The following is a 24441-nucleotide window of genomic DNA, read 5'->3' as shown; positions in this document are numbered from 1 at the left end:
TCCAAATGTATCCTATTTGATTCTGAAATTGGATTTTTTATCCAACTGGAGATTCTAATCGGATGCATTTGAAATCAAGTAAGATCTGCGTCGATTTGCTGCAACTGCAGTACTGTGTGTCTGAGCCATTCGATGGACGAGATACGTGCAACGTATGATCGACCATAGCTTCTAAATTTTCAAGCTTCAATCATTAGTCGAAGAATATGTCAAAATTCTAATGATTTTCTTCGTTTTTGCATAAGTGTAGGGATTGCAATACCGGTATTTCCAAACCGGTATCCCAGTATTTATCATACAGAAATACTGATTTTAAAAATCAGATAATACTAATATATTATTCGGTATTGAAAATGGAAACAATATGAATTAATTATTAACATAAAAGGATTTACAGGGCTGTATTTTTTTGTCGGATTACGCGATGTCTGATTTCCTTCCATGGCCCTTCATCGTCCTTGGTGACCAGCAATGACACATAACATAAAATAAAATATTAATATTTAAAAAAGATACTTACATATATTATATTTTATTGGTAGATACCTACTTCTATTTCTCCAATTATTTTACGAATACCGGTAGGTTCATTCGGTATTGCAATCCTTACATTTGTGATTATGACAGCCCAGAAAAAATAGCGACATGAATTTATACATAAAATAATACGTAGCGGGGCGGCTCGTTGGGTATGTAAGTAGGGATTCCAATACCGGTATTTCAAAACCGGTATTCCAGTATTTATCAATACCGAAATACTGGTTTTAAAAACCCAAAATACCGGAATTTTCGGTATTAAGAAAGCACACTCGTTTACATTTTGAAAATGAATGAGTTATGTGCTGCTAAAATGCAAATATATTGAGTGAATCAAACAGAGATGAAAAAATAATTCAACAACTTTCATCAAATATATTTATATAAGTAACTGTCGCGATGGATTATCATAATATTATTTCGAAATAGCAAACATCCGTGACAAAAATGTTCAATTATTCTATAATTATTATTGATGACTGTACAAGCATTGAATTTAAGAAGCTTTTCCTACAGCAGAACTTATTTGCACTTGATGAACTTTTGAGGGCTTTATTTAAAATTATCAATATATTCAAATTATTTGTAAAAAAATCACTAGTTCTACAATTATGATCAATACATATTTTTAAATATCAACATAATAAATGTAGGTAGGTATGTAGGTTTTTGCTATAAAATAATATTTTAAAACTATTTTAATAGCTATATTTATTGATAAGCACCTACTTCTGTTTTTTTAATGTATTCAATAAGAAATACCAAAAAACCGATATTGACATTTTCATTCGGTATTACAATCCCTAGTCTCGACGAAGAATAAGATAAAGTAATATTCCGTTTACCTACATGAATTGTATTTTTTCCGTTTCTGTGGAGAATTCAGACCACCCCCTCTTTTGTGTGCCCCTACATAAATCATGTTACTATAATATTGTCGAATATTATTCTTATACACACAATGTGGTCTCCTGAAAGTCTCCGTGAAGAATAGCGTTTCAACAACGCTCAATGGTTTATGATTTGCACATGCAAGGTGACGAATCAGCGAATATCATTATGCATCTAACTGACAGTGAAAACTAGATAATCGCAGCCTTGAAATTCTTATATTATTACTTTTTAATCTTGTAGACCGCCATTTTGTATACGTCTGACATCTTATCAAATAATAAGATGATTTGATTATAAACACGCCACCTTAGTTAGTTACACAAATAATTACTTGGATCATATAAACATTTTGATTGGCCTATTTTACTCAAACGAATTGAAAATGAGATATATTATGTATTTCATTATTTTTTTTCTTCAGATTATCCGGTCAAATTCATGTGGTGTGAGTTTTATATTATCTGTATTTTATTTCATCAATCATTAAAGAATTTAGATTTTATCATGATGCTTAAAATACTTTTCATGTAGCCATCTCATCTGTATGATTTATGATTAGTTGGATGTCAACACCATAATTATTATTTGAAGATAATCATCGTAATAAACCGATAATCATTTACTCACTTAGCATGAAGCACATTCCCTGATCCAGATTTTCTTTTGATTAGCGACATACAGCATACTATTTAATGTCCACAGACTTAGATATTTGGGGTTATACTTATACAAAATTATTAGGGTTGATATTGGGTATAAGTGCCAGGGTATCTGACAGAAGCGTACCAAGCGGGGGTGTTAAGGCTGCGAAACACTCGGGTGGCAGGATTAAGTGGGTGGCAAAAGTAAAAAAATATTTTTAAATAATATTATAATATATCATTTGTGTTGAGTATTCTCGAATATGCCAGCATTATTTGGAGTCCTCACAGGTCCATCCACACAATGAAGTTGGATTGAGTCCATAATAGATTTCTCTAATTAAAAACATAATATGGATTCTTTCCTTATGGCTATTATAATAAAAAGAATTTTCCAACTCGTTTTCTTCTGAGAATGCTACGAGTATCAATGCAATCATTGTCCGTCCGAAGAGTGATTGCTCTTTTAAAGTATTTTTTTTTTACTTCTTAGTGAGTGCATTTACAATGCGTCTATACTGGAAAATATTAATTTTCATGTTCCCACCAATATCACTCGTAACTCTGCGGTCTTCATGATACCTTGTCGTCGCTGTAGAATTGGTTTGTCGAATAGACCAAAAAATGTCAAATGTTCAGGAGACAAAAAAACAAATATCATTATCCTATATTTAAATACACGGAGGTATTTAAATTGTTGTTTTTACAGCATATGAATGCTGTATTCATTACAATGTAATTTAAAGAAAAGGATGGTTCTCGTCCATTTAGATTAGATACAAAAAATCATTCTGCATGTCGATTTCGACAAAAACGGATATTCGACAAACCAATCCTATAGCGACGTTGTGGCACGACGGATGTGATGTTTCATGATGCTGTGTATCGTGTGATTAACCTGTTTGATGGCACCATAAAGGTTGATTTTTTAAAACTATGTAATATTCGTGGTGCTTAATCGTCCCATTCCCAGCCGTATAAATAGTGGGTATAATATAATTAACTTGAATTGATATTACGTCATAACGACAATCAATCAATATGGAATTCTTTGACAAAAATGTTGACAGTAATAAACTTATCTTGTATAGGTATTTATTTAAACGATAATTAAAATCTAAAAATAAATAATTTCTTTTATAATCCTTTACATAACAATAAGTAAGTATAATTTAATTTGTAATAAGTTATCTGAGAAAAATAATGACAAAGCTGAGAAAATAAGTTATTTGACGTGAACATATTTAGTTAATAATAAATAGATTTTTTGATTGTTACCGCATGTTTTTCCTCCTTCTCAAGTCTCAACCCTCCCTTCCGTTAAAAAAACAAATTTGTTAAAAATATCGATTTCGAAAGTTGGTGTTGTTATACTTAGTATAGTATCGCAAATCATCACATTATATAAGACCTTAGGGCGTGGCGTTATTTAAATTGACCCTGAAGTCAATTATTTTCAGAGGGTTGAAGCGGACCTTGAGCGGACCCTTTTTTGAGTTGTTCCGCTGCGGGACCTAATACTTGCTCCAGCTCCGCTCCAGGGTCTACTCAGTTCCGGATAAAACCCCATTGCTCCACTGCTCCTGCTCCAAGCTCCACTTTAATAGATATTATAAATATGTATACAAATGTTTAATAATGTAAAAATATATGTATAAAAGTAGTTTTGAAATAAGGTGTATTATTCGTCCTTTTCAGTATTATTTATATTAAAAAAAAATTCCGACAGCAAATTATCTTTCATTATTCACCTCTTCTGTCAAAAAGTGAGGTTATTTATCACTCGGCAGTTCAAATAATAAAATTTCAGTGCTGCAAAGTGTCAAATATAATATTTTGGCTGGATTTTAGGACAAAAATTTAATAATAAATCTGGAGCAATGGTGCTCCGGCTCCGGGTAAAACCCCATTGCTCTGCTCCGCTCCAACGCTCTGGTTATTTTCTTTATGATAATTTAATAATTTATATAATAGTATAATTATAGTATAATTTATAGGATAATTTGAAGTACTATCTAAATATGTACAACCGTTCTAGAATCGCTATCCGCTATCGAGCGATTCAAAATGTTTCCTATTACCTATTTCCTAGTTACCTAAAATCCATAATGCCGCAGGCGAAATTTATTAAAAACATTATTATTCATTATTACCTGCATCAAACATTATAATTTATACTGCAATCACATTATTAATTTAATAATACATATCAATGTAAAAAGATTTTTAATATTTTTAATACTCACTAAGTAGATGTTTTAATTTTGTATATATTTTCGAACAACCTGTTCTCAAACTGGCGCATAACTGAGCAATAGGCTCGACAGATCCGGTTGTAAGACACTACCGTATATTTTATCAAAAATTAAGTGTGCCGTCTGGTTCCAGCCCAGTGCGCCGTGTTCGCTAGTCACTTTCTCGCGCACTATGAATGCACAGTGCGCATTGCGTATTGCGCAGAGCATAAAAAATGAATCCACCCAAAAGAAGACGGCAATCTCAGACTGGTTTACATTTCGAATTGGTGATTTTGATACCGACAATTCTAAATGTCCGCATTAGAATTTGACACAGTTTTTTTCCTCAATCGGCCGGTGACATAACTTCACCAATAAAATATCAACAACACTGAAATATCACGTATGTGGCATGGCTTGTTTTGACGAGTTGATTATGTGCTTTCTATGTTAGACAAACTATTATAGGTACTATGAATTAATTACACTAAAAATGAATAAATGTTAAGATGTTACCACCACCACAAAGCAGACAGTCCCAACCTTTTTTGGTAGGGCCATCACTTATATTATTTAGTTATATTATATGAAAGTAAAAAGGAAAACAAAGATTTTCACTAGCTATCCAAAATTATGTACCAAGTGTTATAAACATGGGCCCCACATCCCGATGCGGGCCCCCAGGTTAGGATCTTTGCTTCTCCCCCCTACCTATCGTTAAGGATAAAGGCAGTGTGACGCTCTACAGTAGTGTTTTCCAAATGGTGTACGAGGTAAAATCAATGTGTATACCTATTGAGTGTTTTTTGATATTTAATACATGCATTTGAATAATTATAGAGTTGTCCGAGTATCGATACACAATTAAAAATTATATCGTGCAACTACAAGCAATAATATTATCGAAGTAAAATAGCTCCTCAGGCGGCTTTTTTTTGCTAATAAAGCAAATTTGTGATGTGTGTTTATCTCACTTATCTGGTCGACTCGCCACGCCGGGCCCCTCCTTAGCCCGTAAATTTATGACTGATCGAATTCCCAAAGCACTGTGTTACATAATACCTATATTGTTAAATATTATAGCAAAGGATCTTTTGATACCTAAAAGGTATCATTGAATCTAAAGGTATCCCTTATGGATACCTTTAAGATTAAGTATTGATTAGATTAGATGTATTGTATAATTTTAAGAACTACCTAGCTATACTCCGACAATATTGTAGACGGTATAGGTAGTAACATTAATTGTCACTGTTCACATCATTAAATCAATAATAATGTATGGCGTTTTTTGGAACATCTGCTATATCCCCTGTTGTACAGCTTATTATATCCCTAGATATTCCCAGTGATTCCATGTAGGTATGGTGATAATCATGGACCCCACATCCTGGAGCGGGCCCCCAGGCTAGGATGTGTGGCGGGCCCCCCTACCTATCGCTAACGGTAAAGGCAGTGTGACGCACTGCAGAATCCAAATGGCGTACGCGGTAAAATTAAAGTGTATTTTTAGCGATTTTTTGTAGTTTTATTATATACATCCATTTGAATTATGGAGAATATCGGCATACAGTTAAAAACTGCATCATAAAACCAGTTTTTTTTAAATTATTAATATTATTTAAGTAAAATAGCGACTTTTTTTTACTATTATAGCAAATTTGTGATCTGTGTTTATCTCACTTATCTGGTCGACTCGTCACGCCGGGCGCTTCCTGAGCCCGGGCCCCCAGGCTAGAGCCCTGTCAGCCCCCCCTTTGTGGGGGTCATGGTGATAATAGATGCATGTGCAGTGTTCAACCTATATATATTGAGAATATACCTACTTAATATAGGGACTTTTGTTTCAGAAGCCATACTGATAAGTTATGTACCTATGTTAAATACCCGATTATACAATTAATGTCAATTAAATTAATCCAATAAAATACTTTAATGAGATAAAACATCTTTAATTGGTAATTTTTGGCTAATTATAACAGCCTGGTTAAACCGTGCTATAATAGTAAGGTACTTATACATTATTATTTTGTAATGCTTTTGTGTTTATCATTTTTTTTTTGTAATCGTAATAAGTAGATCTTTGGGCTATCATCGCGTGTTCTTCCTCATTCTTTCCTCAACGTTTGCTCGTAACGGGGTTGTTGCCGAGGGTATATTGTCAAGAGAATCAAGAGAGGTTTTGGTTCTGTGGAAAATTACACATTTACTGTAAACATATTTTGTAAATCGTCGCTCTTCAGTAAGGGGACACAAAATTAATGGGAACTGGCTTACTTACCCTACTGGATTTTTTAGCAGTTTTGAAGTAGGTTTGGGTTTATTATTTTAAGCCATAAAACCAAGGGGTAGGTACCTACTGTCATAAAATATTGAATATACGTTATGCTTACGTGACAAACTTTAATGCGTAATATGAAATAGACGTAACGATTGAAAATAACATACTTATTCTTAAACACGTGTTTAAGTTTACTTGAGATATCTAGTCTGGTATGTGACACCCATAAGGTAAGCCAGTTCCCATTAATTTTGTGTTAAGTAGGTACCTACTTATACTTATATTATTATTCTAAAATATAATTAGTGCTAAAAAAGTGCAGTGAAATCTGCCTATCAGCATAGCGACTATTCGAGCATACTCGACTCTTTCAGAATCTAAACAAACACGCCGAATCACACATAATATTCGGAAATGTATGGGCGAACAAGACAATTCGCGATGACCTTATGGCATACCAGAAAAATAAAACTGTAAATTTGTAAGATGTATTTGCATGGATTCTGGTCCGGGTACTGGTTCCAATATAACTAATGGGTTCTCAGAATCCCAGGAATCGTTTCTGCTTCCATATCCAGCCGTAATAAATACTTGATACTTACATATTATTCTGATCGTTATTTGGGAAAAGGACGCGAAATTTCAACCCAATAGCCTTTAAGCGGCAGTGATTGTATTTGACCGAGATAACGCACTTGATTCGTCAGATGGTTTAAAAGGGGCCTCGAAACGGTTCATACCAGTCACAATATTATTAAATTATACCTACAAAAATCTTAAAATATACGTATTTATCACAAATTAAGTTTAAAATATTCTCCAGCGCATAACAAAATCCCCGCAACTAACATCAAATGAGCCCATAGCACAAACTACTAATATTATAATTTTTTTCCCGACCATGTCCGATTCTAATAAGATCATAATTATGGGCCTCTACAGAGTGGAGGTTTGTTTTAACAGATTTTATTTGTACGAGAAATGGATGTCAGCCACTTGCTCAACTTATTAGGTCTATACTCTGACTCATATAAAAATTGAAAAACAATATGTGTACCTACTTGCCAGACCCAGGATTCGAACCTGGGACCCACGACGATATAGGCCGACGCTTACGCCGCGCGGCCATCGTGGGCGCATATTAATAACATTGCGTCATAACTATCATCCTCAACAATATTTATTTTTAGTCAAAGTGTATTGATTGTTAAGGTTCTTATTTTATTTTTTTATCGTGGGAGATCTCAAAATCAGCCAGTTTGTCGGGTTTCTACGTCCCTAAGCCCGCAGCTGCTTTTTCCACTATTCCGTTAGGTACTAGTTAGGTAATAATATATATTTTTTTTTCGACCATGTCCAATCCTAATATGATCATATTTATGGACCTCCACAGAGTAGAGGTTTGTATTAACAGATTTTGTTTTTTACGAGAAATGGATGTTAACCTATTAGGTCCATACCCTGACTCACACACAAATTGAAAAACAATATGTGTACTTGCCAGACCCAGGATTCGAGCCTGAGACCCACGGCGTGATAGTCCAACGCTTAAGGGGGGAAATAAGTTAAGCCGCACGGACATAACAAATATATTTATTGAATAATATATTTGAATGACTAGAATGTAATACAACTAATTATTATTATTCATTAAGTGGTGGTATTCTACACGTTGTGGTCAACACGCGTGCCAGCCAGTCACAGCTGTTTGATGTTTGATCCCATTCAATTGAAAATTTGCTCCATTTTCTATTTTTATAACCGGGCCCTTTTACGCGCGCCTCGACTGACTGCATTATAAAATTATAAACCAATTTCTTTTCAACTATCAAATGAAGCCGATTACGATCGTGCAGTGGAAAATGTTCACTCGATAACCTCACTACAAACAAGGAAATTGCAACTCAGGACACCATTTTCAATTGCGGGAATAGTATTTTGTTTTATCCTCAGCACTGGCGGGTTTAATTAAAGACGTGGATCCCGTACGCATCGACTGATTTTAACCCCTCCCCCAAATAAAACTAAAATAACTATTATTGACAATTAATAGCAGCGATGGCACAACAATATATTAAGTGGTTTATTTTACAAATATGTATCTAAATTCTAATCGATTTAAGTTTTGTACAATTTCATTTGAGTCGTTTTTACTACCCGGGTTTCGCCTTTCGGCATCTTCAGGCACTATATACACTTACCAAAAGGCGAATACACACCGACGGGTTACAAAATTTCACTCACATGGAATAGGACAAAACTTAAATCCATTAGAATTAAAATTAAATTTCCATCAAGTAGGTACCTTCGGTCGATAATATTAATATTCTAAATATGTTTAAGTGGTTATATTATTATGAGCCATTTATAGCAGTGATTTTGTTATGTTTTGGGTATAGGTAATATTTTATACTCAATTTGTGAGAAATATGTCTTTTAAAGATTATGGCATAATTTCCTGTTTCGCTGTCCCTTTTTATGTGATCCCCGGATTAACAAGTGAAATTCTGAGTAATTTCTTTTAATGTGTCGTAATATTATTGTAGTATAAAACAAAGAAACATCACAATATGTAGGTACTAGGTATTACTTTTTTGGTTGATAATAACATTAATAACATTTAGCTCAGGCATGTACGACGCATCGATCGCGGAATTCTGTTCTTTCGCGGCACACATTTTAACAGACACTGATATAGCCGTATGAGTTTGTTTTATTTTATTTTATATTATAAGGCATGGTAAAGGTAAATTATCACATAACAGATTAATTAGGTTCGTATTGGGCATAGGCTATACCCCAATACACTACATTTTGAAGCAGGGTTTTAAATGTGTGAGTGTCCTACGAAAATAAAACACATGTTATAGACGTGCAATAGTGTGTGTTGCAAGCTTCAAATACACCAATATTGAATGAGCGGCAATGCATAAACCGAAACCAGTTATCAGAACGAAAGACAAGCTTAGATTGACCTATTGTTGACACGTGTTTAAGTTTATCCCATATTCTTCCATACTCACATACTCTAGATCGGTTGCCTCTTACTCCACATCCGTTAGTTTTTCAGTTCCATTAATTCTGTGTTCCCTGGAAATTACCCATTTCGCTCGTCAAAAATTAGTCTAAGATTAATAAAAGATTAAAGCTATAAATACGAATATATTAAAAATGCCAAACCTCATATTTTTTGTTCTCCTTCATAATAATATAATAGGCCATGAGATCCAATGACGTAGTGTAGTGTAGTAGAAGTGAAATAATCACAGAAACACACAGGTTTTGAAAAAACATTTAAATCTATTGTGACCTCACCGGAAGTCACACCCGTAATCCCAGGATGTAGGAGTAGAATAAGTAATATATTATCATTTACCTAAATAATTTGTATTTTTTCTGGGGGATGGTGTTCGGACCCGATACACCCCCTTTTGTGTGCGCCTTGTTGGTTTAGTTTAAAAACGGACGAATAAAGCATGCTGTTTGTGGCACTAATTAGATATGTACCTAGTTAATAATGCCTGTCAGTACCTAACTTTCTTACAAGTCAAGTTCGCCATTTCTTTGCACATATTATTATATCATAATGCACACACATTTACATACCAGATAACAGTGTTATCAGATGCTAACTAACCGATATTATTGCCGAATTGAACGTCAGTAAATAATAATTGACATGGACCATTAATAACATCCGATATTATTCAAAATGGCCTGGCCCGCTTGGCCCTTTAAGCAAAATGCTCTCGTTTTCTTTGCTCTGTTTAAATAGCTGCGGCAAAGAAAAACATTACTGCAAGAGGCTGTCAATATTGCATTATTTAGGGTCACAAAATCAAGCATATTGCATTCATATTTATGTGTAATTAAATATAAATAAATAGCTTAATAAAGACTTTTTCGTTGTCACATATTTTTATCAGTTTTAAGTCAGGCCATAGCCAAGAAGACTGTAGTTAGACTACACAAATATAGACCCCTCTAAACCACCCCCGCACCACACTTGGTCTTAATCGAGCGTATCACGAGGTCTTACGTTTGAATGTGAAGCTTTAGCAGTTTCTTAGGCCTGGGAATGGTGAACAACAATAACATGGAGGTGTTTTAAATATTTTTTTATACGCCAGCCACGCAAAAAACCAAATATTATTATTACACAGCAAAACGCCTGCTTGCGTGGCTTGCCGTTATTCATACGTTGCACGTGTCCTGCCCACTGAAGTAATCCAATAGAGATAATATAGCGTTTGTTCATCTCATTCTTTTACAGTTGGCGGCCCTCGAGAGGTCACAGTACATAATAGAAATATATGATTTTCTCAAGACCGGGTGATTCTGTGATTGTTTCACTACCACTATGGTTGATACCCTCGTGGTATGTTGTAATGTTAAATTTTAAAAATATATATAATTGCATCTAATATGCGACACTAAATTCAATAAATCACAATCGTTTTTGCTACTTTCCAGCACCTCGAACTATATAAGTGTTTTGTAGATTCTTTAGTTTTTTTGAAAAACCTATGGGATTTTATTTAAGTAAGCGGTATATCTCTACCTATCAGGATTTTTCATTTGACTTATATACTAGTAGATACAGTGGATTTAATTAAGTACATATTTTATGTAGTTTTCAGTATGCTAATTTTATATATTATCTGTCTTACATCAGTATGTTTTTATTATCAATGTCTCTGATTAAGTATTTACCTCCCCTGCCACCGCTAGTGACCCAAATTTCGTCCCACAAATAGCTCTCCTGTCCCTTCCCTTTCCCTCTTGACAGTCCCTTCGCAGGGCCCGCCATCCGCACACTAACATCAATTTACCACACCCACACATGCGCATACGCACACAAAATACACACACTCCCAGTCCGGAATTCTATCAGCTGATTCGGACAAAACTGCTAGATAATTTTTATTGAGTACTTTTTTTATTTAGGGCGCCCGCGTACTTACTATGGATATAGTGATATACGAACGAGAGGCCCTTATTCTGGATATTGGTTGTTGATTGTTGACATTGTTGAACTTGTATTCTGTAGTTTTCTTTACGGAACATTATATTTAGAAACTGGATCATCGTATCCTTTGCGTATATTGTGTGCAGTATGGTTATATCCTAACTGGATCATATGGGCCTGTGAGCATGGCCCCCACATCCTGAAGCGGGCCCCCAAGCCAGGATGTATTGCTAAGGTTAAGGGCAGTGTGATTTTCGATGGTAGTGTTCCTCAAATGGTTTCCGCAGATCCCCAGAGTTAATGTGATTCTGTGTATTACCATTGACTTATAAATAGTTCCAGTTGATTTATTGAGTTATCGGCACTGATCACGACCTCTTTTTGTAGTTCCCAAGTAACATGCAACCCTTCACCATATCGGGTAAATAGCCATTTTGTAAGTCAGGAAACACACTAAACACATAATTATAAAATAAATGTATACACATGAGTTATCATTTAATTAGATCAATAATCATATTATCACAACCTATCACATCCATACTATTCGAGCAAGTTTGCGGTGTGTTTTTCTCACTTAACTAGTTGACCCGCCACGCCGGGCCCTCCCTTAGCCCGGACCCCCAGGTTAGAGCCCTGTCAGCCCCCCTTGTAGAGGCCATGCCTGTGCGACTGCTTCAGTAATTGTGAATTCAGTCACTCCATCTGGAAGGCGCACGCCCTAGCAACCTCCCCCTTTCAACGCCACCAGAGACCACTCTTCTTTCTAGGCTGCTTGGATTTCTTTTTACTATGTCACCGAAGTATTGGAGAATGCATATCTTGTAGTTGATCGAGATATTATATTCTTTGATGCCAAGCTTTTCTAGTATATATATATATATATATATATATATATATATATTTATACGCCTGGTATAAATGTATATACTAGCATCAATTCTCTCCCTATCGATGAATTAATAACTCTGCTTGTAGTGGTTTTCGTAATTCTTTGAATTTTCCATAACTTGGTGAAATAGCTCATAGAATTATTAAACATTACGATTTTTTTGTCGTTTAGTCATTGAGACTTATATGAAATCGCACACTTGTTCCAAATGGTTTAGTCTACCAGTGAGGACAACCTTTTCAGCTCAATATACCTAATAAATAATATATTATTAGATAATATCTACTCTGTCAATAAATCAGTTCACCAAAACAAAGTTCATCCCTCTACCCCTCTCTATTGAGATTCCTCATCGTATTCGTCCAGAGCGAGAGGGCGGCTTGTTAACCTCCACGGAGTGGAGATTTTAAATATTTTGTTTTTACAAGTACCACCTTAATCTGGATGCGGGAATTTTGGAATTAAAGTTTCACGTATAATTGCGTTGCTTTAGTTAAAATCTCGGCACTATCCACTCAGTGACGTCCTTAGACAAAATGCCGCCCCTAGGCAGTGCCAAAATGCCGCCACATTTTTTTATACAGTACTTTGTATCATTCTTTCATGACTCCAATATCTAAGAATTGTATTGTATGGATACATTACTAACAAGATATAGGCACCTATACTAGTAAATCTAACTTAAATGCCATCTCTGCTTCAATAAACAATATTGTGAGTCTACGGTTTCAGATAGGTTTTTTTTTAAATTTAAATTTAAAAATACACCTGACAATTTCCATAACTCTGCGAGTGACTGTAAAGAACGTGACGTCCAAGGATAACGGAAGTAAACTAGACATCGCAAACCCAACAAAAAAACTTATCTAATTAATATATATATTTTGTTTCCAACCAGTGAGCTGATTTTTTTAATGGAAAGATATTTCCGTTATTACTAAGTTTAGGTAGCTTTCTATATATACCTAATGATTCTCCTCGATTTGCCGCCCTTTGAGTAACTGCCGCCCCCAAGCGACGCTCAATCTGCCTACCCCCACGGGACGTCACTGTATCCACTTAATCTAATTGGTTTATCACTCTACCAAAGCATATCTCAATATTTCTATGTAAGAACAGGACCACTGTGTAAAAAATTTTTGCAGAAAATATGATTAATAATAATGATTTTTTAAACATACATAATTTGAAAACATCTCATGCATATATCCACTACAAAAAAAAATTGGAAAAAATACGACACCCGACGGGACATGAATCAGTAATCGCTGCATTCGCGTCAGTGTGTTTTTCCAATTAAGCTACGGCCCAATTTTAACTAGTAGTTATTACACGAAATGCTTATCAACATTGTTAGTAATTGATTTTCTGACGACTTAAAGCCCAAAAATCACTTGTCTTACGAATTCACGATAATATTATGTATATGAAAATATTGCCAGTGACGTAAACACGATTATGTTTTCACTAGGTGTAAGTAGTTTCCGCGCCGTGGCATCTGCCTGACCCAGATTCGGGTCTCGGCGATGCATTGCATCACAACATCATAGTCATCGAATCGCAGACGCGCCGCAAGTCTTTTTTTGTAAAACTCTTCTAGCGAACCTCGCCCCTCTCTCGCGGCTTCCTTTCTCGCGCAGCACGTCGCTGGTGGGAATTCTCCCAAGCGAATTAATTTTGAGATGGTTTAATTAATTATCATTACAAATCAGTCCGAATTTACATTGAATATACATCAAACATATCGGTAGAATCTTCTCATTATACTTCCGCCTTCCGCTTTACTTACATAAATTTTGTCAATATGTGTTTGAATCCAGTACGTGGACAGTAGTAGTAATTAAAAATAACAATTCTAAAATAAATAAGTGTGTTGTTATCACTATCATTAGCCTGGGTCGATCCACTGCTAGATGAAGTCCGCCCCACTCTTCTCAGTCACCAGTTATCCGCTGCCACGTACATCCACCGATCTTAAGTAGTGATGTAAATGGAAGCTCTGCCATTTTTAGTATGATTGACTTGCGAGCATCCATAGTTTGTTCTCCCAAGGTGCAGAATAATTAACCTGTCATTGGCAATGTCAATTGGGAGGGTAATAACCGTGTTCAATCAAATCGCTTTTTATATTGATACATTCCACTCATGTGAGGTGAGTTTAGGTGAACATTGTTTTACAAGTTTTAAAGATAGGGTCCACTTAGTTCACTCGATTTTATTTTTTTCACTTATATTACCATGTATTTTTATGTAAATATTGTTAATGCTTATTTTTATATTTTTAGTTTATCTTGTCGTGAACGCTTTAAATTTATAATTTGTTATGTAACATGACACATGTTCATTATAAATATGTAAAATAAATAAATTTGAGTTTGAATCTGGAAAGTTTTATAGCGCCCCTGTAAACGCTTATGGCGCCCCTGTAAGACTGCATTTGTCTCGCGATACGTCAAAAACATAAATATTGTATTCTGCCCTGCTAAGTAAAAAGAGAGTGTTTTTGATTTTAGTTTTATGAGAACCTATGTTTTAAACTACATTTTCTCTTATATTACCTATATAAAATCATTGTACCTATAGTTTAACATAATCTCTAAATAGACAGTGTATATTTAGAGATTATGTCAAAACAATTCAATAATTATACATAATATGAGAGAAAGAGTAGTTTAGAACTTGGGTTCTAATTTCACTAAGAAAACACTATCTTTTTACTTAAGCCTCAACGACATTGAGCTACTTTATAAGCTGCTTGTTGGCGAATTTAAAAGCGGGCGAGTCAGCTAGTGCGTTTGTGATAATAACTCACAAAACTTTCCACTCGCTCAGAAGCCAACAAGCTAGCGAGTTGAAACCGTCATTTTTGGTACTATTTTGACAGGACGTAATGAGTAGTTCGTTTTTTACCGTGAGGTCGATACTATCGCTCTACTGCGCAGACGCAGTAGGCCCACACGCCAGCATGTCGCGTGTAAAGTTGACCGCCTTTCAACTTTTCTCGGTAGATTGTTTACAATCTGCTTGTTAGCTTGTTCGATGATGACACTGGGCGAGTTTACAAGCAGATTGTAAATTCGACAACAAGCAGCTTGTAAAGTAGCTCAATGTCATTGAGGCTTTAGCAGGGAAGAACTATTTTAGAGGAAATTAAGCCTGAGTCCCACTGATTAAACTTCTGCTCCTCGGCGGATAGGAAAAATAATCACACTCGTGGATATTCATATTCCAAGTCTTGCGCCATAAATTGTGGTTTACATTTTGTTTTTTTTTAAGTAGACAAGTATATTTCTTGTCTATATTTGAATTCTTATGTACCCACCTAGTTGAATAATGCCAAACTAAATATTTAATTAAATGACAGTACCTACCATACAAATGACACAATCAAACTGTGTCACATAAAAAGTGATTGGCAGTGTGTATGTGTAAAAAAAATAGGAAATGAAATAATAATTTCATGGCTTAACATTGATTGACAAGAAATAAAATTGATAAAGAAAGTCTTGCATTCCATGTTATTTATCTAATATCTATATCTATAATGTATGACCATTTAATATGGCAATTACAGTGGGTCTTCCGGTGGTTGCAGGTACAAAGAATAATATTATTGAGGTGCTTTGGAATGAACGAATACAATGTAGACCAGTGACCAATTTGAGTTAATTGACTTCAGATTTAAATCTATATTTATGAATTCCAAATAATAATATGTAACTACTGTATTTAACATTATGTAAATGAGATCTTATATTATCAATTAATCCACTACTACCATTCCACAAAACAATTATACCCAATTCTATTATGCTTATTAATGTTTTTACTGTTTAAACTTTAAAACGGTTTGTAAACTTTTCCATTTCGAGCGCTTTATATCACTTGCAATCGTTTACTCCTTAGCACATCAATTGAACAGTTTCAACGTTTTCCTAGACAATGAATGCTAATTCATGAAAAGTAATTTACCAGTTTCGCTCCTAAGCGTGATATAATATTATGGTCCTCTACAGCAGTGCTCCGCAACCGGTGTGCCGAGAAACGATTCTAGGTGTGCCGCGGTGCAATAGCCAAATTTGCGTACATGGCTGGTAATATATTTGAGCACCTGCATGAACTTAATAAAACAATGCAAGGTCAGAATGAAAATATATTGACTTGCTCTGATATATTAGCAGAATTAAAAAATAAACTCGAACTTTGGCAGAAGGAGTTAAGACAAGAATCTCTACAAATGTTCCAAAGGAACTACCAGACCACCATTGAAAACAAGCAATCAATGTTGGATCCGTCTCAAAAACATTTAACTTTGCTGCAAAAGAAATTTCATCAGCACTTTCATACAATCAATGCGACTGGATACGAAACCCCTTTGCAACCAATGCCGAAAATTCTATAGAAGCGCTTTTCCTATAAATTCGAGAGGAATTTGTTGAATTGATAAATGACGGGACGCTAAAACTGAACTTCGCCGATGTTCCATTGGTTATTTTCTGGATTTCGGTTATTAAAAAAATCCTCGGATTACCGACAAAACTATCGCAGTTCAGCTTCCATTTTCGAGTCAAAAAAGTCGCCTGCGGCGCTATTTTACTACACTAGTATTGATATTTTAAAATATCTTATTGTAGGATACAATTTATTATTATTATGTCAATATTTGACAAATAATTATTCCTAACCCGACTTTAACCTTAGCTATAGGTAGGGGGGTCCGCTAAAGATCTTGGCCTGGGTTCCCCTTCAGAATGTGGGGTCCATGTTTTGGTGTATAAATTGTTTTACGTGTGGTGTGCCGCGGAATTCTGGGAAAACCTTTGGTGTGCCGTGGGGAGGAAAAGGTTGCGGAGCACTGCTCTACAGTATTCAGAAACGTTATATTAATAAAATTTACGTTGAATACCTAGTTGTCATTCACCCAACTCATTGGGTTCTTACAAAGCATCAAACATCCATTGAGAAAATAACGTGTATTTTCGCCAGCTGCGGAATCGAAGACGTGACCCATGACTTCAAATATGGCCGTTCTTCTAATTACGCCATCGTGGATACTACTTACTTACTTTTTACACATCTATATATTATAACTCTATAAGGGATTACTATTGATAACGTATTGAAAAAAAAATATGACATATTAGTGACGTGTTTTCTTACTTATATAATTTGTTCAAAATTACTTGAAAATCACTTTTAAACGTAGCGACGAGTGCCCTATAGTTGGACGGAGGTAGACAATTTTAATGATTCATAATAATAACAGTATAAACTTAAAATGGAACCAATTTACCATAATAAAATGTGAAGAGATTTTTCAATTATTTACCTTCAAATATTCACTAATAATACTCGTAGATTCTTCATGGCATTTAAATGCCACAACTTCATATAATATTTAGTCTAGACTAATGCAATGAGCTAAGAAATGCCCATATCTATGACGATGACGTATTAACGATGTATTTTTCATTGTTTTACATTGAAAACGTATCTCAATCTCGATTTAACTTATTCTAATTTCTTATTGTAATTGCACATATCGATTCAGCGAGAAAAAATATCTTCCCAATAAGTAAAGTACCTATGTTTTTTTTGAAGACTTATTTTTTTATGAATATTAATTCGTATAGAAACTCGCAATTATTGTTTGTTCATCGATATTTTATTTACGTATGGAATTACAATTCAATTCTCGATATTCGTAAAAATTGCCTTGTAGATATTAATTATGTTTACAAAATTCTCGTATTTTAAACTATTTTTACTGGCCAAGGTAAATGTGAAATAGTCACCCAGTACCGATTCTTTATTCTGCTACATAACAGTGTCTATAATGACCTATTAATTGTTTTATATAATATATTATTATAATAATTATATATCGTTTGACAATACCTACCGCTTGGCTAGAATGTAATAATATGTTGACACACTTTCTATAATATAAAACTTTGCTTTCCTATCGCGTAGGTAACTTAATTGTGATTCTAGTCGTTATTGCAAAATTAATGAATTTTGATTTTACCCAAAACATCACATTTGTACCGACACAACATAATAAAATTAATTTTATTACAGCCATACTGACATGTGGATACTGGTTAAGTTGATAAATTATTGAAGATTGTATAATTTTATTAAGAATTAAAGTTTTGATTGCACTGTTTTAATATTGATGGTATTAATGTATCATTTTGTATCAAAAGCAACCATAAGTATATATATATATATTTTAAATATTACCGTTATATTATAATTATATTTGTCTTGCATAAGACAAACCATAATATGAAAATGTATAAGAGAGAGCAATGCAGGGAGAAATCGTATTAAACATACACGACGTATTAATTTTGAAAAAATGGGAGGAATCGTTTATTTTAATCGGGTTCTGAAAGAAAACAAATGATAGTTTGACATCACTCATTATAATTTCACATATTATTATGCTTATATTGCTGTACCTAATAGTATAATTGAGAAATAACTGTGTTATACAAGAGATTTAAGGGTACCTAATTATAACAAGGATATATTGCTGTAACCTACTGTAACCTTAGACAACATACATAATCAATCAAAAAATAGAAAACAATATGGACGGGGAAGAACAATCAGCTAAGTTCAGCAATAGCGTGGTATTCAAAGTTAGCAGACTCTACAAGGACCAGCGCTCGAAATGGAAAAATTTACGAACCGGAGCGCTCGATAATTTCGAAAATATCAACTATATAATACTATAACTGCATTAATTGTAAAATGTGATTTATAAAAATAAGTGTGTTATTTTTTTATTATATGAAATATGTAGCTCAGACGGTCAAATTAATATTTCCACGAGACGGAGCGATAATTTTGTGGATTTTATGAACCGGAACGGTGCTCCGGTGCGTTCCGGTCCATTTAGAGCCCTGACAAGGACTCCACCAGGCTGATGCAGAATCAAGAAGAAGAAGAAGAAGTCAAAAACCTAAATCTCTAAAAATATTTTTCATTCATAATGCACAAAAACAAATGTTCAATCGAGATTCGAAACAGGGACTTATTTTACAGGTGGATCCCATTAATATACAACTCTTTCGAATGGAAGTAGAAATTTCACGTGTGCTATAGGTTCGCCATCGATGGCCTGGAAATATCATTATTATCTATTTCAAATTAAATATTATAGTTACCTAAAATGCGGGGTTAGACAAAAAAAGAAGGAAGACAAATATTTTTGAAGGAATTGTATCGAGAAGGATTTTCAAAGTCGTATGCGACGAATATTGTTCATGGTGAGGAAGATAGTACATTCACGAAGTATATCTATTCATTGTATAATGTACACTGATTGTGATTCCCCTGTTATTTAATTAGCACGTGGCAGTGAGAAAATGGGTTGGATTAGCCATGACTAGGGAATCCAATCCCGAGCCAAAATTCTGATCCCGGAATTTCGGGATTACAATTTGACAATCCCGGGATTGGCATTTTTTCCATTGTTAATATAAAATTTTTATATTTACAAATAACATTGATAAAATCGGTCAAAAATAAATCTAGTATAATTTATACTATTTAAGACATTTATTGTTAATATTGTATACGGTCAATCTTGGAAATACACAAGTTTATTGGAGTAAATAATATTGTAATATAAATAATAATGTGAATTTAATAGGAGATTGCTGTTTCTGATAGTAAAGACTTAATGAATGGATTAGCGAGATTTAAAATAGTAAAGCAAATAATCATGGCGTACTTATGGCCTTTCCGCTTCATAAATCTAATTAGTCAGCCAAATATGAAACTGCCGTAAAACGTATGATATCATGGTGGAATTACTTTGTTAGAAGTGCGAAGCATTGTTTTTTTCCAATCTTTCCATTTTTAATAATTTATGTGAAAAAAATAAAACGAATCGGCAACCTACACATGGGTATAAATCAAACTTCATTCAAACTCAGTGTATTTCTAATGTAGTTATTTTTTATTAAATGTATTTTTTCTGTTATATTTTCGCTTTTATTTTATTTTCTATAAAAAATGATAAAAAAATCAATCCCGAAATCCCGGGATTATTTTTATCAATCCCGGGATTCATAGGTAACGAAAATAGCTCGGGATCCCGGGATTGGAATCCCTAGCCATGACACTAGAATGGAAAACACCCGACTGGACAGGAGACTCTTCTTCAATAGACCGGAAAGGAACAGGAGGGTTGGGAGACCTTGACTGAGTTGTATAAATACACAAGCATAGAAGTATAATACAGACATAGAATCCCTAAGGTAAAGGTAGTCGATTATAGTGTGAAACAGACAGAGGGAAGTGGATTGGATGTACCAGTTGATGATGATAGTGTAGAGTAGCATTGACATGGATTTCTTAAAATGGTTATTGATTCAATTTTAGCAATGTTATAAATTAATACATTTGTTTAAATCTATAGGTTTGTTAAATTATTGCATTTAATAAAAAGAAATGGGATGAAAATCAAATTAAATATATATGCGGTAAATAATAATAATATATTAAAATTAAAATATTATTCAACAATTATGTTACGGGGAAATCCCTAAAGAAGCATGACGAGTCACCAAAACTGCCACCTAGTAGATACCCAAGTGAATAAGTAAGAATTATTTAAAATTAAACTTTAAGAATTCACAACTTTCACGGGTAAATTTATCGCTGGAGGCAATCAATTTTGAAAGTAGGTGACGATGGTAACGCTGGTGACGAGATGACTGGACGGTGTCCGCGTCCTTGCGAGGGGAGATCGGTTGGAGCAGCGATCCTCAAAGTTTGCATTGCTGGGTTCGTTCGCCAAGACGTTACCATAGTTTTTTGTTTCTCTTTATTCATAGTATACTAAGAATATCATATTTTGTACGATAATGTGAATTTAAAACATAGTCAAATAACAGTAATGTCCCTAGACAAAATTCCGCCCCTAGGCAGTACCAAAATGCCGCGCCATTTTTTTAATACAGTATTGTTTATCATCCTTTCATGACTCCAATATCGAAGAATTACCAACAAAATATATCTTCTTCTTCTTCTTCTTCTTCTTCTTTCACCCTGTCACGTCCCAACATTGGGGCATAGGGCAAGCACAAGTTGGCGCCACTTCCCTCGGTCCATCGCCAACTCCTGTGCCTCCCGCCATGTCAGACCTGCAGCACGTAGGTCGCTTTTGTAGCATCGCTGCAGGGTGAGGGAGGGCCGGCCACGGCGACGGAACCCTTGAGGCTGTGCCACAAGGGTACGAAGTGCCGCACTCTTTGGCGGCATCCGGAATACATGTCCCAGCCACGTGAATCGTCTCTTCGTGATAACTTCAATCACCGAAGGCTGTTGTGTCTGCTCACGAACTCGGATATTTGTAACGCGGTCGTACCAATGTACCCCTAAGATTCTGCGGAGACATCGATTCTCAAAGCTCAAAAGCCGAGACTCTTGAAGCTTAGTAAGATGCCATGTCTCACAGCCATACAGGAGCACAGGTAGCACGCACGCGTTAAACAAACGACATTTGGTCCTCACAGAATACAGCCTTGACCTCCATGCGACTCCAAGTTGGTTGAACGAAGAGCCCGCCACACCCATGCGGATTCCAAGCTCACTAGAAATACCACCATCATCGGCAACCGTGGCACCCAAGTACCTGAATCTGGACACCAGCTCGACGGGCAGACCAGAAACCCGCAGAGGAGTGTCGGCGTCGATGCAAGCAGCACTGCACATGGATTTGGTCTTAGCGGCATTCAGATGAAGACCCACACGCATCGAGTTCGCGGCTAGCCTGTTCACGGTCACCTCCAACCTCTCGATTGTCGAGTCAAACACGACTGCGTCGTCTGCATACTCCAAGTCGCACAGTCTTTCTTCGCATAGATCGCTTGTGTCATCATGATGTAGGCGTATCCCACTGTCGGGGCAAACCGTCTTACGCATTATGAAATCCATCGTGATGATAAAAAGAAAGGGCGCAAGTACACATCCTTGATTAACTCCTGACGTGATTTCAAAGAGGTCAGAGGATGTTCCGGCTGCTCTCACGCGACACTCTGTATTGGTGTAGAGAGCACTTATCACGGCGACCAGTTTCCATGGGACACCATATCCTAGCAGAATTTGCCACAGAGATTCACGATGAGGACTGTCAAATGCCTTTTCATAGTCCACGAAGCAGCAGGCGACAGGTATATTCTTCTCTTGGTACTGTATGCTCTGAGCAGGACTTCCCCGGGACAAATCCACTCTGCTGCGCACGCAAAATGTCCAGCATGGGACTTCTAATCCTGTACAGGAGAATCTGCGCCAACACCTTCCCGGGAGCGCTGAGGAGAGTGATTCCTCTGTAATTATTACAGTCTTGTGGGTTACCTTTTTTGTGCAGAGTAACAACGGTACCATCCCTCCAGGCTTTGGGGCACTGCTCCCTTTCCCACACCTCGTGCAGAAGGTCACACAAGGACGGCAATACAGCGCTCAGTCCGCAGAGCAGAAATTCTGCATGGATGCCATCATCTCCAGGAGCTTTCCTGCGCTTCAGTCTTTTGACAGCCTCTTTAACTTCAGCAGTTGTCGGAGGATCTTCGCAGAATCCCGATGCAGTAGTGATTCGAGGGCGGCGACGGAATATCGAAGGGATGCAATGGAGGTGGGCGATTCAGGACATCACTGAAATGTTGGCGCCATAGCTCCTGGACCTTTGCAGGTTCAGTGACTGTCACTCCGTCAGAGTTGCGTAATGCAGTGACCACTGGACGTTTCTTACCGCAAATTGCTCTGGTGATGCGGAAGAGAGCACTTGGATTATTCTTGCAGGCAGCAGATTCCGCATCCCGAATGAGGTCATCCAGGCGTCGGCGCTTATCGCGGCGGGCAGAACGCTTTACCACGCGGTCCATTGTCTGGTATTCCGCGCTGCGCTGTGAGTCGTATGTACCATTGTCTCGCAATTCTTTCAGGAGCTTCCTCTTCTCAATCATCTCCCATGTATGAGGTGACATCCAGTCCGGCCTGTGCGTATGCCGCTCTCCTAAGGCAGTAGTTGCGGAGCTCATTATAGCATCCCGGAATAATATCCATTTTCCTTCCAAGGGATCTGAGTCGATGGAGGACGTGAGAGTTCTAGCATCATATAAGCGCTTCTGCAGCTCCAGCTCATAGGTTGCACGCACACGGGTACTTTTCAGTTTTTCCACATCGAGTCTGACCGTCCTTTTGGGTTTTGGGACTCGTTTGAGGTCTATACGGGATTTCCCGACCAAGAGTTCGTGGTCACTGTGGATGTCTGCACCTCTATATGTCCGCACGTCTAGCAGTTCATGCCGGTATTTCGCTTTGACCAAAATGTGGTCGATCTGGTTTCTTGTATTACCGTCTGGCGATGTCCATGTATATTTGTGGATGGTCTTATGAGGGAAAAGACTACCACCAATCACAAGACCATTCATTGAGGCAAAATCTACCAGACGGGAACCATTATCGTTTATTTGGCCAAGGCCATGTTTTCCCAGCACAAAGGGTCCACGCGAGGGGTCAGATCCTACTTTGGCATTTAGATCACCAAGGATAACTGCATGATCACAGCTGGGGATATTTCCAGCGGCTTCCGCCAAACTTTCGTAGAATGTATCCTTATCTGCATCGCTAGCAGCCTCTGTGGGAGCATAGCACTGCAGAAAAGTGATGGAGCCCGACTTGGTCTTGAAAGTAGCACGGAGTAGACGTTCGGAGATAGGTTCCCAGCTGGTGAGGCACTTGCAAGCTTCCTTGGACATCAGCAATCCGACTCCACTACGTCGCAATGTGGCGTGTCCGGAGTACAATAGACGAAACCCACGAATAAACTTCTCGCCAATGCCAGTGAGTCGACACTCACTGATCCCGAGAACATCTAACTTGTATTGAGCAAGTATTTCTGTTAGATGCTCGGCCTTTCCAGGGACATTTAGAGTACGGATATTGTAGGTTCCAAAACAAAATCGTTT

The 24441-nt window shown here is 36.3% G+C and overlaps 1 protein-coding gene across 1 annotated transcript; it reads right to left on the bottom strand.

The window, feature by feature from the left end:
- Positions 1-23019: 23019 nt before the first annotated feature.
- On the bottom strand, positions 23020-24231 carry LOC147077877 (uncharacterized). The gene has a single exon (XM_085940092.1). The coding sequence runs from the start codon at positions 24229-24231 to the stop codon at positions 23020-23022; it is 1212 nt and encodes a 403-aa protein (XP_085796218.1).
- Between the last annotated feature and the right edge of the window lie 210 nt (positions 24232-24441).

The sequence above is a fragment of the Rhyacophila brunnea genome, unplaced genomic scaffold, assembly GCF_057557595.1.
Source record: "Rhyacophila brunnea isolate RB1 unplaced genomic scaffold, BYU_Rbru_1.0 scaffold_12, whole genome shotgun sequence".
In the NCBI taxonomy this organism is placed as follows: domain Eukaryota; kingdom Metazoa; phylum Arthropoda; class Insecta; order Trichoptera; family Rhyacophilidae; genus Rhyacophila; species Rhyacophila brunnea.
The sequence above is the reverse complement of the archived record's forward strand: the minus strand, read 5'-3'. Positions and strand labels throughout refer to the sequence as shown.

Bases quoted from the DNA above. Each gene is read 5' to 3' on its own strand.
- LOC147077877 (XM_085940092.1), bottom strand. From the start codon at position 24,231: ATGTCCAAGGAAGCTTGCAAGTGCCTCACCAGCTGGGAACCTATCTCC.